Source organism: Ranitomeya imitator, chromosome 1 (genome assembly GCF_032444005.1).
Source record: "Ranitomeya imitator isolate aRanImi1 chromosome 1, aRanImi1.pri, whole genome shotgun sequence".
Taxonomy (NCBI): Eukaryota; Metazoa; Chordata; class Amphibia; order Anura; family Dendrobatidae; genus Ranitomeya; species Ranitomeya imitator.
The window spans coordinates 1015087935-1015109814 of record NC_091282.1 but is presented as its reverse complement, the minus strand read 5'-3'; the positions used below and the strand labels follow the sequence as shown (position 1 = coordinate 1015109814).

The window sequence follows — 21880 nt, the reverse complement described above, 5'->3', positions numbered from 1 at the left end:
ACCGGAATTATCTGGACGTGTGGGACAGGCCTTAGGGCTTCTTCTTTTTTTTGGGCAGGACGAGTTGTACTTTTGAATGACACCATTCATTGTACTATGTGATGCACTGGAGAGTGGGGGAAAAAAATCCGAATGCTTTGAAATTATAAAAAAAAGTGCACAATTGTTTTTCGGTTGTTTTTATTTAACATGTTCACTATACGGTAGAACTAACCTGGCAATATGATTCTCCAGGTCTGTGTGATTTTCGGCGGACACCAAATATGCATAATTTAGTTTTTTTATTTAAGTGGTGCCCCAAAAGCATGAGAATCTCATCAACTGAAAACTGCAAAAAAGAGATTAAAAAACAACCACAAGACTAATTTCTTCAGCCAAGGTAACATTTTAATCAATGTAACAGCGCCAACCTGACTGTGTGTAGGTTATGGTGCACATTCCTGCTTTAAGTTCGCTTTAAGTGAATTGCAGCACAGGAACCCTCTGGCTCTCTACACTGCAATATACGCTGTTGGCCAATCAGAGGCCAGCAGCTGATGTCGGCATGCCTTGGCATCGCATGGCAGTGATGTCATGTGTCACCATAGCGGGCACGCTGATGTCAGCTGCTGGCCTCTGATTGGCCAATGGCATGTATTTCAGTGCAGGGAGCTGGAGGGTCCCTGTGTTGCAATACACTTAAAGCAAACTTGTCAGTAGGATTATGCACCGTAACCTACATTATTGCAGTACACTTAAGCTGAATGTGTGTCATTGGAAGCACATCCAGCTGAAGTTAGTGCTGGGGTCAGCGTACTTCCCCTCCTGCACGGGCCCGGCAGCTGGATGTGTGGCATTTAAGGCGCGCTTCCAGCAAGCAGGCCGGAAATCCCGTCCATCGGTGACCCAGTCATGTGATCACGGGTCATCGATGGGTTGGCATGACAACCAGAGGTTTCCAACAGCTTCTAGTCTCCCATGGAGACTATTGAACCATGCCAAAAATATAAAAAAAATGATTTTAAAAATATTAGAAAAATAAAAAAATATAAAAGTTCAAATAGCTAGTGATGAGCGGGTTTTCCCGAACCTCTGAGTATTTGTTAGTGTTCGGAGATTTAGTTTTCATTGCGGCAGCTGTATGATTTACAGCTATTAGCCAGGCTGAGTACATGTGGGGGTTGTCTGGTTGCTAGGGAATCCCCACATGTAATCAAGTTGGCTAATAAATGTAAATCATGCTGCTGAGGCGATGAAAACGTAATCTCCGAGTAGTCATAAATACTCGGAGACCAACCGAGTGCGCTCGGGAAAACCCGAGCAAGGAGTACAATCGCTCATCACTACAAATAACCCCCCTTTCGCCCCATTCAAAATAAAACAATAAAAAAAATAAAACAATATAAAAACAGAATTAACCCGATCACTAAACGGCGTAACGAGAAAAAAGTCAAAACAGAATTACTTTTTTGGGGGGCACTGCTACATTGCAATAAAATGCAATAACGGGCGATCAAAAGAACGAATCTGCACCATAATGGTATCGCTAAAAACATCAGCTCGGCATGCAAAAAATAAGCCCTCGTTGGAGACGTTACGGGTATCGGAAAATGGTGCAAATTATTATTTTATTTTATTTTTTTTTTTAACAAACTTTGGAATTTTTTTTACCACTTAAATAAAAAAGAATCTAGACATGTTAGGTGTCTTTGAACTTGTAATGACCTGGACAATCATAATGGCAGGTCAGTTTTAGCATTTAGTGAATATGGTTAAAAAAAACTCTGGGATTGCACTTTTTTTGCAGTTTCACAGCACTTTTTAAGTGGTGCTTACCAAAGAAAAGGTCCACTTACATGTAAAGGTAGAATAAGGCACTCGCCACTTGCTTTGTTGCGGTTCAGGGAATTTTGAGACAAAATTGGCTAACATACGTTTAGCTTGAGTCACACTTCTTCTGAGCTTGTGTGTATAAGGTGCTGAGTGGCCTTTTTGACAATGCATCAGGTGTCTACTTTCAGGCTATGTGCACACATTCAGGATTTTTCGGGTTTTTTCGGCCGTTTTCCATGGGAAAACTGCTTAAAAAAACGCATACATAAGCATCCCATCATTTTTAATGCATTCTGCAATTTTTGTGCACACGATGCGTTTTTTTTCCGCTAAAAAAAACGCATTGCGGTAAAAAACGCAGCATGTTCATTAGGCTATGTGCACACGTCAGGATTTCTTGCAGAAATTTCCTGAACAAAACCGGACATTTTCTGCAAGAAATCCGCATGCGTTTTTTTTTTTTTGCTTTTTGGGGGTGCGTTTTTGATGCGTTTTTTTGTGTGTGTTTTTTTGTGTTTTTTTTTTCCGGAGCTTCCCAATGCATTAAATAGCAGGAAAAACGTGAAAAATCCGCAAAAATAATAAACATGATGCATTTTTTACCGCGATGCGTTTCTTTTGCGGAAAAAAAACGCATCATGTGCACAAAAATTGCAGAATGCATTATAATTGATGGGATGCATATGTATGCTTTTGTTATGCGTTTTTATCGCGTTTTTTGCTATAAAAATCTTGAACATGTGCACACAGCCTTAATTTTGTGGATTTTTCACGTTTTTCCCGCTATTTAATGTTTTGGGAAGCTCCGGGAAAAAACGTGCATAAAAACGCATGCGGATTTCCTGCAGAAAAAGTCCTGTTTTGTTCAGGAAAATTCTGCCAAAAATCCTGACGTGTGCACATAGCCTCAGAGAAAAAAAATTAATTGTCTTGAGTATATGTCAGTAATATGTAAATAGTTTAAAAAAAACAAACACCTCACTTTTAAGAGAAATAAATGCTTTGGAACTGTTTGGAAGTCCACCCACCAACCCCCTTTCTTTCTTTTTCTTTTTTTTTTTACCTGGCTACTTCCCCTCAAACTATTTTTGCGTTTTCTAATCCAGAGAATTATGTGGACATCCATTTTGTTGCAGTATTCAGACCTGTAAAGTTGCCCTTAGTCTACACATAGAGCACGGTTTTTCTACTTGATTACAGATTGTAAAGCATTGCCCTGTAACGAGTCCTTTACTTGTCCTTGTACACGCAGGTAAGATCTGCTTTCCCAGCAGATCATGGGCTATCATATTCTTTATATTAAATAACTTGCATATCTTTTCTAGAGGTCACTGAGACAACTATCTCGAAAAAGAAAATGTATAATAAAACAGAAGCAACTCTTTTATGTCTTAGGATATACTGCATATTTTATAGTATACTAGCTGAAGAGCCCGGCGTTGCCTGGGCATAGTAAATATCTGTGGTTAGTTATAGCACCTCACTTCTCTTATTTTCCCATCACACCTCTCATTTTCCCAATCACATCTTTCATTTTCCCCCTCACATCTCTCATTTTCCCCCTCACTCCTCTTATTTTCCCCCTCACTCCTCTCATTCCCCCCTAACACTTGTCATTTCGACCTCACATCTGTCATTTTCCGATCACTCCACTATTTTCCCTCACTCCTCTCATTTTGCACTCACACCTCTCATTTTCACCTCAGTATATACGTTTGTCATCTCCCTTATTTATAGTATACACCTGTATGTCATCTCCTGTATATAGTATATACCTGTATGTCATCTCCCCTGTATATAGTATATACCTGGTGTGTGTCATCTCCCCTGTATATAGTATATACCTGTATGTCATCTCCTCCTATATATAGTATATACCTGTATGTCATCTCCTTCTATATATAGTATATACCTGTATGTCATCTCCTCCTGTATATATAGTATATACCTGTGTCATCTCCCCTGTATATAGTATATATCTGTGTGTCATCTCCTCCTGTATATAGTATATACCTGTGTCATCTTCTATATATAGCATATACCTGTATGTCATCTCCTCCTGTATATAGTATATACCTATAGGTCATCTGCTCCTGTATATAGTATATACCTGTGTCATCTCCTCCTGTATATAGTATATACCTGTATGTCATCTCCTCCTGTATATATATGTACCTGTATGTAATCTCCTCCTCTATATAGTATATACCTGTGTCATCTCTCCTGTATATAGTATATATCTGTGTGTCATCTCCCCTGTATATAGTATATACCTGTGTGTCATCTCCTCCTGTATTAGACCTCGTTCACACGTTATTTGCTCAGTATTTTTACCTCCGTATTTGTAAGCTAAATTGGCAGCCTGTTATATCCCCAACCAACAGGAAGCCCTCCCCCTGGCAGTATATATTAGCTCACACATACACATAATAGACAGGTCATGTGACTGACAGCTGCCGTATTTCCTATATGGTACATTTGTTGTAGTTTGTCTGCTTATTAATCAGATTTTTATTTTTGAAGGATAATACCAGACTTGTGTGTGTTTTAGGGCGAGTTTCGTTTGTCAAGTTGTGTGTGTTGAGTTGCGTGTGACGACATGCATGTAGCGACTTTTGTGAGATGAGTTTTGTGTGGCAACATGCGTGTAGCAACTTTTTGTGTGTCGAGTTGCATGTGACAGGTTAGTGTAGCAAGTTGTGTGTGGCGAGTTTTGCGTGTGGCGAGTTTTCTATGAGGTGAGTTTTGCACTTGTGGCGAGTTTTGCAATTGCCTAGTTTTTGCATGTGGCGAGTTCTGCGCGTGGCGAGTTTTGAGTGGCGACTTTTGTGTTTCGACTTATGTGGCGAGGTTGGTGTATTTGTGGTGAAATGTGTGCTGAGGGTAATATGTGTTCAAGCATGTGGTAGTGTGTGGCGCAATTTGTGTGTGTTCATATCCCTGTGTGTGGTGACTATCCCATGTCGGGGCCCCACCTTAGCAACTGTACGGTATATACTCTTTGGCGCCATCGCTCTCATTCTTTAAGTCCCCCTTGTTCACATCTGGCAGCTGTCAATTTGCCTCCTACACTTTTCCTTTCATTTTTTCCCATTATGTAGATAGGGGCAAAATTGTTTGGTGAATTGGAAAGCACGGGGTTAAAATTTCACCTCACAACATAGCCTATGACGCTCTCAGGGTCCAGACGTGTGACTGTGCAAAATTTTGTGGCTGTAGCTGCGACGCCTCCAACACTTTTCCTTTCACTTTTTTCCCCATTATGTAGATAGGGGCAAAATTGTTTGGTGAATTGGAACTCGCGGGGTTAAAATTTTGCCTCACAACATAGCCTATGACTCTCTCGGGGTCCAGACGTGTGACTGTGCAAAATTTTGTGGCTGTAGCTGCGACGGTGCAAATGCCAATCCCGGACATACATACACACACACATACACACATTCAGCTTTATATATTAGATTTGCTACGTTTTCAGTACAGATTTGTGCCTGCAGACATGATATATTGGTTATAGTGCCATACATTTGAAGGTTTATTCCTCTTGATAGGAGGTGGAATGGGTGGCTACAAGCTGCTGCTCGGTTTGTTCCTACAGAGGACTCTTCTTTCCATATTCTGCTATTAGGGAGCCATTTTCCGGGTTCCTGTTCCGTCACTTGTAATTGCCGTCTGATGACTATCTCTGGACTTGCATCTTTTCTTCTCTTCCCTAGAGTGTACGTAGCTGTTTCTTTGATTTCTAATGCTGGAGAAGGTCTCTACGCCAATATAAGCACAGGTCCTCGTACTGTGATGTCCTTTTATAATGGTGTGCGGATTACACATCAAGAGGTATGACTTCAGAAACGAACGCAAGCTATGCTGGACATCACCCACTGCTTCCCATGTCAGAAACATGTACGCCTTGCAGAAAATGTTTTATACTGCAGCAGATTATGGTAATCTATTCCAACCAAATGAAAAGGGTATACCTGCCCAGTAGAGGCCTATCAGAACCTATAAGGCTATGTTCACACGTTGCGTTTTTGCTGCAAAATTTAAGCTACAGTTTACAGTACGAACAAAAGCTATGAGATTTCAGAAATCTCATGCACACATTGTTTTTTTTTTTCTGACTGATTTGGAAAACTGCTGCATTTTTTTTTTTAGAACTGCAGCATGTCGCTACTTTTCAGCGTTTTTGCAGCATTTTTTCACCCATGCAAAACCTGCTTTTTGTAAGACTCTTCTTTACTGCCAAGAGAGCAAGTTTTGCGTGCTGTAAAAACGTAGCAAAAACGCAACTTGTGAACATAGCCTTATATTGCCTTATTAAGTGACTGGGGTGCTATGGACATGTTTGGGTGCTCCGGGTAGCTGCAGTGTGAATTCAGCCACACTGCTATCTCTTTGATTGGATTATCGATCAAACATCACTTTTCCTCATGTTTTTGGATCCATTTAAGGCCCCTTCACATTAAGCGACGCTGCAGCGATACCGACAACGATCCGGATCGCTGCAGCGTCGCTGTTCGGTCGCTGGAGAGTGGTCACACAGACCGCTCTCCAGCGACCAACGATGCCGGTAACCAGGGTAAACATCGGGTAACTAAGCGCAGGGCCACGCTTAGTAACCCGATGTTTACCCTGGTTACCATCCTAAAAGTAAAAAAAACAAACAGTACATACTTACCTACCGCTGTCTGTCCCCGGCGCTCTGCTCTGCACTCCTCCTGTACTGTCTGTGTGAGCACAGCGGCCGGAAAGCAGAGCGGTGACGTCACCGCTCTGCTTTCCGGCTGACCGACGCTCACAGCCAGTGCAGGAGGAGAGCAGAGCACAGCGCCGGGGACAGACAGCGGTAGTTAAGTATGTACTGTTTGTTTTTTTACTTTTAGGATGGTAACCAGGGTAAACATCGGGTTACTAAGCGCGGCCCTGCGCTTAGTTACCCGATGTTTACCCTGGTTACCAGTGAAGACATCGCTGGATCGGTGTCACACACGCCGATCCAGCGATGTCCGCGGGAGATCCAGCGACGAAATAAAGTTCTGGACTTTCCTCAGCGACCAACGATCTCCCAGCAGGGGCCTGATCGTTGGTCGCTGTCACACATAACGATTTCATTAACGATATCGTTGCTACGTCACAAAATGCAACGATGTCGTTAACAATATCGTTATGTGTGAAGGTACCTTTAGGAAGAAGAGGTGCAGTAGTATCTCCAAACATAAAATCTACAATATAACCTTATCATGGCACTTAAAAGGGAACCCCACCACTAATCCACAGGCAGCATGTATCAGGCGCTGGCTAAAACCATAGAGTATATGTTTAATTCTAAAACATTGCTGCGTTTCAGAGAAAAACATAGTTTAATAGCCGCTGGGGACTGAGTCTCATGGGAGACTAGTCAGATAGGCGAGTCGCCAGCGGCTTCTCCCCACCTGCTGCCTTGGAGTGACAGGTGTCTCCCTATACACGCGTGCATGGAGAGACCTGCCAATTCAGGGCAGCGGGCGGGGAGAACCCGCAGTGTTTCTGAGTTAAACATATATACAGTGGCTTGTAAAAGTTTGGACATCCCTGGTCAAAATTACTGTTGTGAACTGTTAAGCAAGTTGAAGATTAAATCTCTGAAAGGCCTAAAGTTAAATATGACACATTTATTTTGTATTTTAGGCAAAAAAAAATATATGTTAACCTTCTACATTTTAATAATTGCAAAAAGGAAAATAGTCCGATGAAAAAGTTTGGACAACCTTGGAGATTTCTGTGCTCATTTAACTTTGACCATTGTTTCAGACTTGAATTTGCCTGTTAGGGTTATGGCTTTTTCACTTTCATCATTAAGAAAGGCCAGGTGATGCAAAAACCCAGCCTCCTTCAACCTTGTGCCAAACAATATCAGCTATGAGTTCTTATAAGCAGCTGCCTAACACTCTGAAAATGGTGAAGGTCCACAAAGCAGAAGGCTAGAAGAAGGTAGCAAAGCAGTTTCAAGCTGCCCTTTCCTCAGTTTGAAATGTAAATTAAGAAATGGCAGTTAACAGGAACAGTGGAGGTCAAGATCTGGAAGACAAAGCAAAATTTTAATGAGATCTGCTCAGAACCCCCGCTTGACTGCAAAAGACCTTCAGAAAGATTTTGTAGACCCTGGAGATGATGTACATTGTTTTACTGTTCATCAGAAGAAAACCTCTCCTGCATTCTCATTAATAAACTTCAGCATCAGATGTATGCAAAAGAACATCTAAACAAGCTTGATTCACTTTAGAAACAATTCCTGTGTACTGATGATGTAGTTAAAGGGAACCTGTCAGAAGGATTATGCTGAGTAACCTACAGACCGTGTCAGGTTGGCGCCGTTATACTGATTGAACTGTTACCTTGGTTGATGAAATCCGTTTTGTGGTTGTTATTTAATCTTTATCTGTAGTTTTCAGTTAAGGAGATTCTCATGCTCAAGGGCAGGCTTGTCGAGGTGGATTATTCATGCTTTGGGGTTGTGTTGCAGCCAATGGCACGGGCAATATTTCACAGATAGACGGAAGAATGGATTCAATGAAATTTCAACAAATTCTTGATGCAAAGCTGAAGTTGAAAAGAGGATGGTTTCTCCAAATGGATGATTAGTAATGAGCGAACGTGCTCAGATAGCGTGTTATCTGAGTATCTTGGATGTGTTCGAATAATACAGTGCTGGCAAAAAAATCTTTATACTTATGCTGCAAAAGAAAACTTTACATGTAAAATCCACATCCTGATTTAACTTCTTTAAAAGTGCACACAATGGGGGAGATGATCAAAAACTGTCTACCGTAATAGCAAAACTGGCTTAGTAAAATGTAAATACTAATTAATTATTAACACAATACTAATTTTTTTTCAGTAAATATATTTATTGAAATTTTAAACAGGAAAAACAATAAAACGAATCATTACAATGTCCAGAGCTATACATTACGCCTCTGAGAACACAGCACAAGTGTAGTTGAACAAGGACTCTGGTACATGAAGGGTGCATGCTTCTCATCTTGAGAATCACCTCGGGACATGGATACAGGATACAGAACCTGTAAGAAAAGCAATTGTAGAGATAGGAGAAAAAGAAAGAAAGAGAAGAAGAGAGAGAAAAAAAAGGGGGGGGGGGAATGGGGAAGGAGGGGGGATTAAGGGAGACCCAGCAATGTATACGCCCACGTATTGAGAATTATGAGTATGTACGCAGCCAAGTCAGGAACCCTGTGCTTTCCTTGAAGGATTGCCAGAGGAACCAGGTGCGTCCCTGGACATATGCAGCATCACCATCACCCGCCACCAGCGACTCTAGACGATGTAATCTATCCATTTCAGCTATCCATTCCTCCGTGGAGGGGACCTCAGTGGACCTCCAATGTCGGGGAATAACTGCCCTAGCAGCTATGAGGCAAAATCTCAGGATCCCCTTTTTAACGGAAGCTATCGAACTGGGTATCAGGGACAGTAGGGCCATTTGGGGGGAGGGCTCGTGGCGGACCCCAGTCATCAAATGAAAGGCATCGAAGACTGAGTTCCAGAAGGGTTGCAGGGGACCACAGGACCACCAAACATGAAGCATAGAGCCCGTGGCGGAGCCACATCTCCAGCAGGCGTCCGAGATCTCCGGGTTAATCCTGTGGAGAAGGACGGGACACCTATACCAGCGTGTCAGTAATTTAGAATTCCTCTCCTGCGCCTGACTGAACATCGTCATCTTATGTGCAAGAGTGAAGATTTTTAGACTATCCGCCTCAGAAAAGGTGATCCCCAGGTCCCTCTCCCAAGCCTCCATAAATCCAAGCGTAGTAGGGGGAAGTGAATTCAAGACCAGGCCATAGAGCACCGAAACCACGTGGGAGGGACCCTCGGTAGGGAGCATCAGGGACTCAAATGGTGTCAGCGCCCCCATCGGCACACTGGAAAGAAAGCTCCGCAATTGCAGAAACTCCAGCCAGGACAGCGGTGTCGTAAGATCAGAACCTCGTAACCCCCGCATGCCGGAGAGCCCCGCAAGCTTATCCTTCACCTGACCCAGTCCCACCCCGTCAAATCGTGACCAACACAGATACGTAGATCTATTCATTGCTGGGGGAAAGGCCGGATTGTCAAAAAGGGGACTCAGTCTGCTCAATCGGGAGGTCAGGCGTAATTTCACATAGGATCTATCCCAGAACCTCAAAACAATCTGTGTGAGTGGAGCAAAACTCGACACAGGTGGGCGTCCGGTCCCCCCCCCCAGCCAAGGCAGCCAGTACAAAGAAGAGGGCGATAAAAGTTTCTCCAGGAGCACCCACTGTTTATGAGCATCACCGAACCTCCAGTCGACAATCCTAGAGAGCAAGACTGCCTGACAATAACGTTTAAAATCAGGAAGGCCTACCCCCCCTTTAGTCTTGGGTCTCACTAACACTGAGAATCGAGTCCGCGGCTTCTTAGTTCCCCAAATAAAGCTATTGATAGCTGACTGCAGGTGCCTGAAAAAGCAATCCGGAACCTGCACTGGAGCAGTCTGAAAAAGTTAGAGGAATCGGGGTAAAATATCCATTTTGACAACTCCCACCCGTCCGAACCAAGATAGCTGAGGTCTGCCATACCGTTTAAGGTCCGAGATAGTTTTCTGCAGGAGCGGGACGTAGTTCAGAGCATATGTTGCGCTAATGTCAGCAGGTATTAAGACTCCTAAATATTTTAAGGCATTGGTCTTCCACTTAAAAGAGAAGGACGCCTGAAGCTGAGAGACTAGATCATCAGGCAGGGAGATATTGAGCGCCTCCGTCTTGGAGTAGTTGACTTTAAAGTTTGAAACCTCCCCGAACCTACGGAACTCTCGGAGGAGTACAGGAAAAGCCACGGTCGGGTTGGTAATGTACAGCAATAAATCATCCGCATACAGGGATATCTTAAACTCATGTTGGCCAATCCTCAGACCCTCAATATCAGGAGTCTTCCGTAATGCCACTGCCAGATGCTCCATCGCAAGGATATAAAGTAAGGGGGAAAGGGGGCAACCCTGACGGGTCCCGTTTCTTATGTCAATGGGCGGGGAAAGGGTACCGTTCACTCTAAGACGGGCCGTAGGCCTATGATACAGAGCAAAAATCCTCTCCAACATGTTAGGTCCCACTCCCAGTTGCTTCAGGGAGGCACGTAGAAAGGTCCAGCCTAGGCGATCAAATGCCTTCTCAGCGTCAATAGATAATAAACATGCTGGTACCTTTCCTGTGCGCATGTACGAGGTCAGAAGCAACGTCTTCACCGTGTTATCCTTGGCCTCCCTGTGCGGCACAAAGTCCACCTGATCACTATGGATGGACCCAGGGAGAATAGGGATCAGTCTACCAGCTAACACTTTCGCGAACACCTTCACATCCACATTAATGAGGGATATGGGCCTATAGCTTGAACACAATAGGGGATCTTTTCCCGGTTTAGGAATCACGGTGATTGTGGCCATCAGCGTTTGGGGGGCAAAGGGGCAGCTGGCCGAGATGGAGTTAAACAGTTTGGTCATGAAGGGGACCAGGGAATTCGCATATAACTTATAGAAGGCGGCGGAGAATCCGTCAGGACCAGGGCTTTTACCATTAGCCAAAGATTTTATCGTGTCTAAAACCTCCTGTTCAGAGAGAGGACTCTCCAGGGCCTCAGACTCCTCCACCGACATAGGCTGGAGCTCAGTGTCCCGGATGTAGTCGTCCACCCGTGCTTGAAACTCGGAAGGGGACATATCAGACAGCGGGCCGCTTAAATTGTAGAGAGAGTCGTAATATGCTCTGAATGAGTCCACAATCTCCTCAGGAAAATGGACCAGTTCACCCGTAGCAGACCTCATGGTAGGGATATAAGTGGTGGGGGCACGGGGGTGCAAAAACCTCGCTAGAGCTCTCCCGGGTTTATCAGAGTACTTATACAGAAATTTATGAAAGCGGTCCCCCTGTCGTGCTAACGTTGTGTCCAACAAGGCACTCAACTCACAGCGTGCCCGGAGGAGATCAGCCAGCACCCCAGCATCTCTAGTCCGTTTATGATCCAACTCCAGAGTTTGGATACGAGTCAACAAACCCACAATGTTAGTCTCCCTCTCTCTCTTCAGTCGGGCCCCCTGTTGTATAAATACTCCCCGTATTACTCCCTTCAGAGCCTCCCATTGGTATGGGATGGCCGTGGGGTCATGCTTGTGAAAATCTAGAAAGTTTGAGATTGCTGTTCGCACGGCCGCCTGACATGTTAGATCTCCAAGGAGACCAGGGTTTAAGGACCAGGTCCATTCTCTCGGAGAAAGGCTCGGCAGCCGAAGGGAGAGCAAAACTGGGGCATAGTCTGACCACAACATCGTGTCAATGTCAGACTTTAGGTCAAGAGACAGGAGCCCGTGGCTGATCAAAAAATAATCCAATCTACTATAGGAATTATGTACTGTGGAGAAGTAGGTATAATCTCGGGTAGTGGGGTGTAGTAACCTCCAAACATCCACCAACCTTGAGTCCGTCAGGGCCCGCCGCAGTCTCTCCAGCTGTGAGAGGGACACCGCTGACCTGCCCGAAGAGGAATCCACAGCGCGGTCCAACACCATATTGAAGTCCCCTCCCATAATCACATAGCCTTCCGCAAAGGCCGAGAGGTCCCGTAGGTACTTTCTGCACGCTCGGACCTGGTCTTGATTGGGGAGATAAATGTTAGCTATGGTAAACAGATCATGGGCAATTTTGAGCTTTAAAAACACATATCGACCATTAGAATCCGCTTTAGAGGCAACTACCTGAGCCTGTAAAGACTTGTGCAATGCAATGCTGACACCTTTAGACTTGGAGTCAGAGTTACTGCCATGGAACCACTGTGTGTAGTATTTATGGTTAAGCTTAGGGATTCTTTCTGCTCAGAAATGTGTCTCCTGCAGCAGAAGTATGTCAACCCGTTTCTTGTGCATACCGTATAAAACCTTTGATCGCTTTTCAGGGACATTAAACCCCCTGACATTAAGCGAGCAGAGTTGTAGAGACGCCATAGGAACTATCGGGCCTGCGGGTGGTACAATCGGGTCGGAAAGGAGTAGGAGGGGTGGAAAGTGGGGAAAAATAGAAACAGAGAAAGTAAAGCACCAAGGAAAGAGAGTAGTTCAGCCGGAAGACAGGGTTCCGACCAGGAAAAAAGAGAAAAACCAAGAAGCCACTAGGCCTCAAGGGTACAGGACAATATCAGAGAAAACTCTGAGAAGTAGAGTCAGAGACACACCCTAGTGGGGAGGTGATTGAGCAGAGAGCAACCAGCCGAGCCCCTGCAGCAAAAAAGAAAATTAAAAAAAAATCCAACTCTACCCAGTAGGCCCATGACCTTGGTAACATAAACATTGTTAATGAACATAACAGCGGATCATGGGCCAAGTACATTTGTCGAAATGAGCAGAGTCATAACAAGCCCCCGAAGGGGTATCATCAAAAGTCACATTTCAGGAGAAAGAGCAGCGTTAGCCAACATAAAATAACATTAACACATTAATGCGGTAGTGCAACAGTTGAGCACAGTACATGAGGAGTCAATTGACTTAGGTGGACATTCATAAATAGTGCAAAATGAACCATGTTAGGAACCCCGCTCAGGAGTCCCAGGTAGAATCAAATAGGAATGTCACCGCTACAAAACATGTGGCTCCAATCCATCCACAATTAACAGGCTAAAGCAAAGTCACGACCAAGCCCCCCGTGGGAGCCTGGCAACATGGAGGGACAATGTAGGCGGCAAGAAAGCAAAAAGAGAAAAGGGGCAATAGTGATCATAAGGTCTGAATTAGGTGATCAAGTGTCATCAGCATGAGTAACGGAGGCAGGTCTACGGCGGGAGCCCCGTTTCCTCTTTCCCAGCGACCCGGTGGGGGGCCTCCAGCACGGCGTGGGCCCCATAGGTCAGACGCAGTAAGGCGAGGCCAGTCTCCCAGTGTGACAATTGGTAAGCCCAGTGCAGCGGTGAAGTTCTGCAGATCTGACGGGGATCTCAAAATTATCAATCCTTTATCACTGCGTACTTGTAATTGAAATGGGTAACCCCAACTGTAGGGGATCTTATTTTCCCGCAGCACCTCCAGGAGGGGGCGCAGTGCCCTCCGTTTAACACAATACTAATTGTAATAAAATATTCACAAAAAAAACACTTGAATGTTAAGATTTTGTGGTTTCGCTGAATTTGTAAAGATTGTTTTTTTGCCGGCACTGTATGTTCGAGTCCCTGCAGCTGCGTGTTTTATGTTCTAACAAACATACAATCCCTGCATGTGTTGCGCTGTCTAACAACACGATATCCGAGCACGGTCGTGCTAATAAAGATCCTAAACACTCTTCAAAATCCACAATAGACTACCGATACCTCAAAAGACACAAGCTGAAGGTTGTACATTTGCCCTCAGAGTCCCCTGATCTGAACATCATTGAAAATCTGTTGCTAGACCTCAAATTAGCAGTGCAAGCAAGGCGACCCAGGAATCTGACACAACTGGAAGAATTTTCCAAGGAACAATGGATGAAATTCCTTCAAATTAATAATAATAATATTTCTATAGCTCCAACATATTTTGCAGCACTTTACATTTTTATATACCGTATTTTCTGGTGTATAAGACAACTGTGCGTATAAGACGACCCCCAACTTTTCCATATAAAATATGAAACTTGGGATATACCCACCGTATAAGACGGGGGTCATCTTATACGCCCAGTCATCTTATACGGTGTGTGGTTCCCAGGGTCTGGAGGAGAGGAGACTCTCCTTCAGGCCCTGGGATCTATATTCATGTAAAAAATAAAGAATAAAAAAAAAAAATATGGATATACTCACCCCTCCGGCGGACCCTGGCTCACAGCGCTGCTATCGTCTGCCTCCGTTCCTAAGAATACAGTGAGTGAAGGACCTTCGATGACGTCGTGATCACGTGAGTGGTCAGGTGACCGGTCACCTGACCGCGACGTCATCGAAGGTCCTTCACTCACTGCATTCTTAGGAACGGAGGCAGACGATAGCAGCGCTGAGAGCCAGGGTCCGTCGGAGGGGTGAGTATATCCATATTTTTTATTTTTATTCTTTATTTTTTACATGAATATGGATCTCAGGGCCTGAAGGAGAGTCTCCTCTCCTTCAGACCCTGGGAACCATCCAGGATCGCTCCCTGCACCCGTACCCGGCGTATAAGACGACCCTCGACTTTTGGGACAATTTTTAGGGGTTAAAAAGTCGTCTTATACACCGGAAAATACACTATATAATGTGTGTGTGTGTGTGTGTGTGTACACATTACATACGTCACACATACATACAATGTGTGTTTTTACCTGAAATACAAAGGAAATGTGTCATCTTTTACTTTAGCCCTTTTTAGAGATCATTTCATCTTCAACTGTTCACAATCATGATAATTTTGAACATTGGTGCCCAAACTTTTCGATGCCACTGGAGCTAAAATAAAGCAGCCAGCATCTGAGGCATGCTGCCCATGGATCGGCCAGTGTGTGCCATCTGTCAGGTTCCCTTTGATAAGATGGCATTGATAACATTAGGTACTCTGCCTAATTATGGTATCTAGTACACTGGTAGAATAAAAACATGGATTCCCTATAAGGTTTGAGCCGAATTGCGTACTTTACCTCCCCTTCCCAGAAATATGAAGAATCATGTACCCTTTCTGATTTAACCATTAGGTGGACAGCAGAGACTGGTCGTTAAATGGCAACACAATTTCCTTAGACGATGAAACTGTAATTGATGTACCAGATCCCTACAACATGACTACCAAATATTGTGCATCTTTGGGACATAAGGCCAACCACTCTTTTTCTCCTAACTGTATTTATGACACGTGAGTACAATACTCGTTGAACCTCTGTCCTAAGGGGCTTACATACATTAAATATAAGGTAGCTGAATTAAAAATCTGATCTCTAACAAATACCTGATGTAGTGCTATGTGCAGACCGTTTTCATTGTCTTTTTCAAGTCTCATTGGTCACATTCTATAGTTCTTTGGGAGTATATGTCAGAAATGTACTGTGTTGTGTGTCTGCTGACAATTATTGTAGAATATTATAATGGAGCACGTGAGGGTTACATTTTTCAAATAACTCACGTTGTGATTGGGTTTCCCTATATTTTTTCTGTGTCTTCTTTGACTCTGATGGTTAGAGCTCTTCTGGCGTTGGTCTACAAACTACAATTTATCATCTGTAAGCACTAAAATGACACAAAAACCATAGAGAATGCACATATGCCATTGTTCTGTATTATACCACATGAAATGGACCTGGGCCTATAAGTCCGTTAACCCCTTAATGACCGCCAATACGCCTTTTAACTGACCTTACATATACGAAAATAGCCTCCCCATACAGGTAACAATCCAGTAGCTGTTAGCTGTCCACTATAGCTGACAACTTTCTGCATCAGCCACGATCAGTGTTTGCACCGTCCAAATCTGTTTAACCCCTTAGATGCTGCTGTAAATAGTGACTATTTCATTATAAATGGTTAACAGAGTGTGGGGGCTTCCTCTTTTTCCAAATTGGTGCCCTCAGATCATGATTGTGTGGTCCTGATGTTTTTCCATGGCAATTCATGACCAAATAGTGGCCTTACAGTCTGACGGCTGTAGTAATCTGTTCAGAAGTTAGAGACATTTAGGTGGTAATAATACACATTTTCATTTCTGTCATACCATTTTGCATTAATTCCTGTAAAGCACCTGAAGGGTTAATAAACTACCTGACAGCAGTTTTTGATATGTCAGGGGGTGCTGTTTTTAAAATGGTATCACGTTTGGGGGTTTCCCAATATATGAGACCCCTAAAGTCACTTCAAACATGGATAAGTCCCTAAAAAAATAAATTTAGTAAATTTCCTTGAAAAAATGAAAAATTGCTGCTACAATTTTAAACCTCCTAAAATGCTAAAAAAATAAAATAACATTTTACAAATGGTGCTGATGTAAAGCAGACATGTGGGAAATATTATTTATTAATGTTTTGCTGTGGTATGACCATCTGGATTAAAGGGATAATCATTCAAATTTTGAAAATTGCTAATTTTTTTATATTTTTCTCAAATTTTTGATATTTTTTATAAATAAACACAAAACATATTGACCTAAATTTACCATTATCATAAAGTATAATACGTCACGAAAAAACAATCTCAAAATCACTGGGATTTGTTGAAGCGTTGCAGAGTTATTACCACATAAAGTGACACTGGTCAGATTTGAAAAATTTGGCTCCGTCACTAAGGGGTAGGAGAAAATTTGTATATAAATGTTTGTTATATTAAATAGGCTTTTGTCTCCCAGAAAATCAGTGATTTTTTTTTTTCATCTACCCTCTTTGGGTCCACTGCCGAATATCCACCACTGTTCCAGGTATCTGAAATTGACGGTAGCACTGACATCAGTTACTGAGCAATGCCACACACAAAGCTACTGAGCTCACTGATTGGCTGTTGAAGTGGCGTCAGAGCTGCAGCCAATATTAGATGCAAGGAGCAATGGCGGAGACTCGGCAGAGGACTCGGAGGGCGAGGAAGTGTTTTTTTTTTCTTCAATCTGTTTTCAGGGACTATTATTTTCTGAAAAGGGACAACCCCTTAAATTGGATACTAACAGTGCTGTGCAAGTGAGAGGAAGACTCCCCCCCCCCCCCCCCCCCCAGAAAGTGTAAAGGGGGAATGTTGCAGAGTGCAGGATAAGGGGGAAGGAAACGGTAAGGTGGGGGTTAGTGTTGCAGCAGCTTTGGTGGTGTGAGGTAGCCGCAGGGGTCATTGTAGGCTGTAAGCCTCCCTGAAGGGGTTGGGCTTTCAAGTTCCGTTTGAATGTTCCAAATGTGATGGATAGTTGGATGTGTTGAAGAACAGAAGACCAGAGGATAAGGGATACAGGGGGAAAAGTCTTGGAGGTGATTGGGTGAGGAACGTATATGTGGAGGAGAAAAAGAGGTCTTGGGAGAATCAGATGTTGTGTGCTGGAAGATATAGAGATATTACTCAGCATAAGGTACTTGCAAGCAAGCTGATTTCAGTACTACACGTGCCTGGGGTGTAGTTTCTGTGAGGCGTCTTCGGTATTTAGGATCTGGTAGTTTGTGCTTATGATTAACATCTCTATTACTGTGCATTTGCAGAAAACTGTCAGTCAATGACTGGCAGGAATGATAGGAGTTGACTCATGAGTGCTGCACCTAATAATAAAGCATACATCTAGCATAAAATACACAACAGCAACATATAAATTACAGATTGCTGATGAATACCTTGTTCTTTTAGAGTGTGACCTATTTGATAGGTGGGGTCTATATTGCCAGATGACTTGTAACACTTGCTACTGACTGAATATCTACAGTATTGGCATTTATTGTTGTAGCTCTGCCTGTCCCTATTTGCACTTGGCTGCAGACTCCAAATTATCAGCTTCAAAAAAATAATCATTACAGTGTGTGAAGATAGATGTTATCACACCTTCCTATCTAAACTGTAATGTTTTCTTGATTTCTATGTCGTCTTCTTTCTTAAGGTTTGTTCATCCTAGATTTGGGCTGATCAAGTGCATCAGAACCATTGCAGCAGTGGAAAAGGACGAGGAACTTACTGTGGCGTATGGCTACGACCACAACTCTGCAGGGAAAAATGGCCCCGAGGCCCCAGAATGGTATCGGCAGCAGCTGAAGGAATTTGAGCTGACTCAGAAGTGAACGGCGAAGCTTTTCTTCTACTCTCTGGGTAACTGGATCTATGCATTTTCTTTTTACCGAAGATTTCTGGACTTTCCTAAGGTCGCTGAGAATAACAATCGACTAATCTTCATCTTGTGATGTTACTCGTTATTTAACTTGTAGTCAAAATACCTATTAGCATTGTAACCGTATATTACACTAAAAGGAGGATGCTATTTAATACTAGGCAAATACTGTGCGGATTAGTACATATTTCAGGGTTAGGCATCAGAGCGGAGAAGGCGCAAATATTAGGACTCCAAATATGGAGGCTTTTGTATCTCTGCCTTTGTGCCGGTTACACAGTGTGTACAATATGCTAGGACGCTGTCGTGTAAGTTGGCAGTCCTGTAAAGGAGATGGGAAAGGGTGGCTGTTGTCTTTACTACAATGTGACCTTTTCTACTTACGTAGCAAAGAACTACAGAAGGGTTTGTTTATAAATCTGCCTGTAGTAGGACCGCACATTTAGCTGTGGGACACTGACAACTAGTGATCTTTTGGTACACTTTTTTTTGTATTCTATAATGCCCTATGCAGTGTGTACTTAGACTGTGAAAGAATATCGCAGGTGGGATGAGTATTGATTTACAAAGAAAAATATTCTCAAAAATGGATGTATAAAATGCTTTTCTAACTTAATGACCTCGTAATGATGCATGTGTACAGAATGTATTCCCTGCACGAGATCAAAGGCTTCTTGTCTCAGGCTGTGAGCGGATGCATATACGCGGCAGGTATATGTCTGCATACATGTTAGTGCTTTCGGCAATCTGCTGTATTCTCCTATCCAGTGGCGGTCACACGGGGCATGGCGTATGGCACATGGTTGCTGTATGCCAGGAGATTTTAATATCTCCCACATATCTGTAATGTTAGACTGCTAAATTATCACACTTTTCACATCGGTGTTCTCTGACGTATTCTTTACACCAACAAAACCACGCGTATGTTCTAGTTTATATGCTGTAAAAGCTGTAAAAGTAATCTCCTGTGCTTGTTGGACTTTTTGATTTGTGGTTTTTTAGCTACTAAGGGTGCTATCGCATTGCATTCTGTGTCCCCTTCAGGGCATGCGTGAGAAATCCCCCTCAAAACAGGGTCCGGACGCCTGAGCCATAAACTGTAATGGTGACGGCAGAGTAAAGGTGCGCTCGGCTGTGCACTTTTTTCAGGAGGCGGACACTAAGACGTCGTGGGCTGAGACTAAAACTGCAGTGTCAGAAACAAAATAAAAATGCATGGTAAAACGTGCAATAAAAGGCCGCAAATAGCCTGATTTAAATAAGATGTGAAGAAAATCTGAAGCAGCAACGGCTCAATGTGGGAACATAGCCTAGAAGTGGCTAAGAGGAAACTCTTTTAGCTCAGTTGGGTTAAGGGAGGCCTATTACTACATTAAAGGGGTGGTCCCACAAACAAAGTACATTTTTATGAATAGATCTTGGAATAAAGTTAATTTCCACAATTGGATGTGTTTAAATAAAATGTCCCTGTGCTGAGATAATCTTCTAAATGTCCCCAGCTGTGTGCTGTGTAATGGCCGTGTCTGATCATACCGCAGCTCCTGGGCAGGGGAGGACACAAAAGCGTACACAGACATTACAGCACAAGATCACAGCTGATTCTTTTTGTGAGGTAAAACATTGCCCTGCCTGTTTAAAGACATTGTTTACCTCACAGTAAGGGTTGGTTCACAGGACTGTTAAACGATCGATCAGAATTTAATCCAGAAAGATGGATTGATAGATATATATTTATTTATTTTTCCCCCAACTACTTCCCCTCACTTGTCATCTGTGTGCAGTCTGTATGTTATCTGGCTATTAATCAAACAGGACCATGTGCAGTCTGTTACAGAACTACAACGTATTTGTAATTCTGTACTGTGACATGCAATCATTTTTTTCTCTCTTGCACCCATAGACTTCAATGTGCGAGTCTCATCCAATTTCCAGAGTCAAATCAAGCTTGCAGCAATTTTTTTAAATGCTGAATCAGTCTGAGGAAAAATACAAAAACGTACATTATCTGATGAATGCGATATGCACGCTCCTGGACAAAAGCCATTGAGTGGTGCGTGGCCTCACTCCAAACGACAGTTTCTACCGGCAGTATATATATCGCATACATCACCGCCATTCATGTGCGCTGGGGAAATTCTAAAGTCTGCAGTCATTCAGAGTGACTGCAGACTTCATTTTAGAATGAACAATCCCTTTAAGGATGGTCCCTTTTTCTTTACACTGATTTAAGTAAAACGTTTGCTTATTTGTTAATAAATATCTTATTTTACATACGTGTATATGAAGGGAAGGAAGACCAAGACCATCCTTTCTCCAGAATTCACGAATGTGCTGGTCCTTGTACATCCTCACACTTTTTATGGCTCTTACGCATCAGATTCACACACTCTGGGTACGAACGTGCCAACGATGGGCTACTGGTCAAAACCTAGCATAACCCTTTTGGACTCTGCTTGTGACCAAACTACAGGGGTCCACACTGGTTACCGTTGTAGTAACAATGTGAGATATGGTATTGGTTTACTCACATAACTGTAAGGGTAAGTTCTCACAGGGCGTTTTTGCTGCTTTTTTATGCAAATTTTCTGCTCCTTTTTACAGGACCAGCAAAGCCTATGAGATTTCAGAAATCTCATGCACACACATTGGTTTTTTGTGTGATCAGTATTTTGTGCTTTGCTGTGTTTTTTGGACATAGGGCATGTCACTTCTTTCAGCATTTTTCACCCATTGACTTGAATGGGTGTTGAAAAAAATGCAGGTATCATTATTTGCTGCGTTTTTGCTGCTGAAAATTCAAGGACATTAGCATGGACAAAGAGGGAAAAAAACGCACCTAAACCTGCGTTTTTGACGCAGCTTCTTTCCTGCGAAGAAGATCAGGTTTTGCTGCAGAAAAAAAAGCAGAAACTTAGCCTAACCCTAGGACAAGGGGAACATTCACCGAATCTGGATCAGACCAAAAAGGAAGATGATGACAGGGAATATTTGAATAAATTGCTTTTATTTATGTGTAGCAACAGCAAAGAATCAATAAAATAAAAGAATAAAAATACTATGTATATGTATTTACTTATGTGCACATAAAAAATATAATTACATTGGGTAGGTCAAAAAATCTATATAAATATATAAACTGGATACCCCAAAAAGCTCAAAAGTATAAAGGCTGAGATCATATACGTAAAAAAACAATATTTATATAGAATTGGAATGGATCTGAAAAATATATATATTCTCCAAAGAAAATACAAAAGTATGTCCAGAAAGTGCTTAGTGCTGATAATATAGAGATGACTTTCTATATAT

General features: G+C 42.8%; 1 protein-coding gene across 1 annotated transcript in view; it reads left to right on the top strand.

The window, feature by feature from the left end:
• Nucleotides 1-18645, top strand: part of SETD7 (SET domain containing 7, histone lysine methyltransferase) — a 108393-nt gene extending 89748 nt beyond the window's left edge. The window contains exons 6-8 of the mRNA XM_069743971.1: nt 5526-5643; nt 15495-15652; nt 18347-18645. Of these exons, the coding sequence (XP_069600072.1) occupies nt 5526-5643; nt 15495-15652; nt 18347-18524 (454 nt within the window). The 3' untranslated portion in view covers nt 18525-18645. The remainder of the gene's footprint in view (nt 1-5525; nt 5644-15494; nt 15653-18346) is intronic.
• Nucleotides 18646-21880: the final 3235 nt, after the last annotated feature.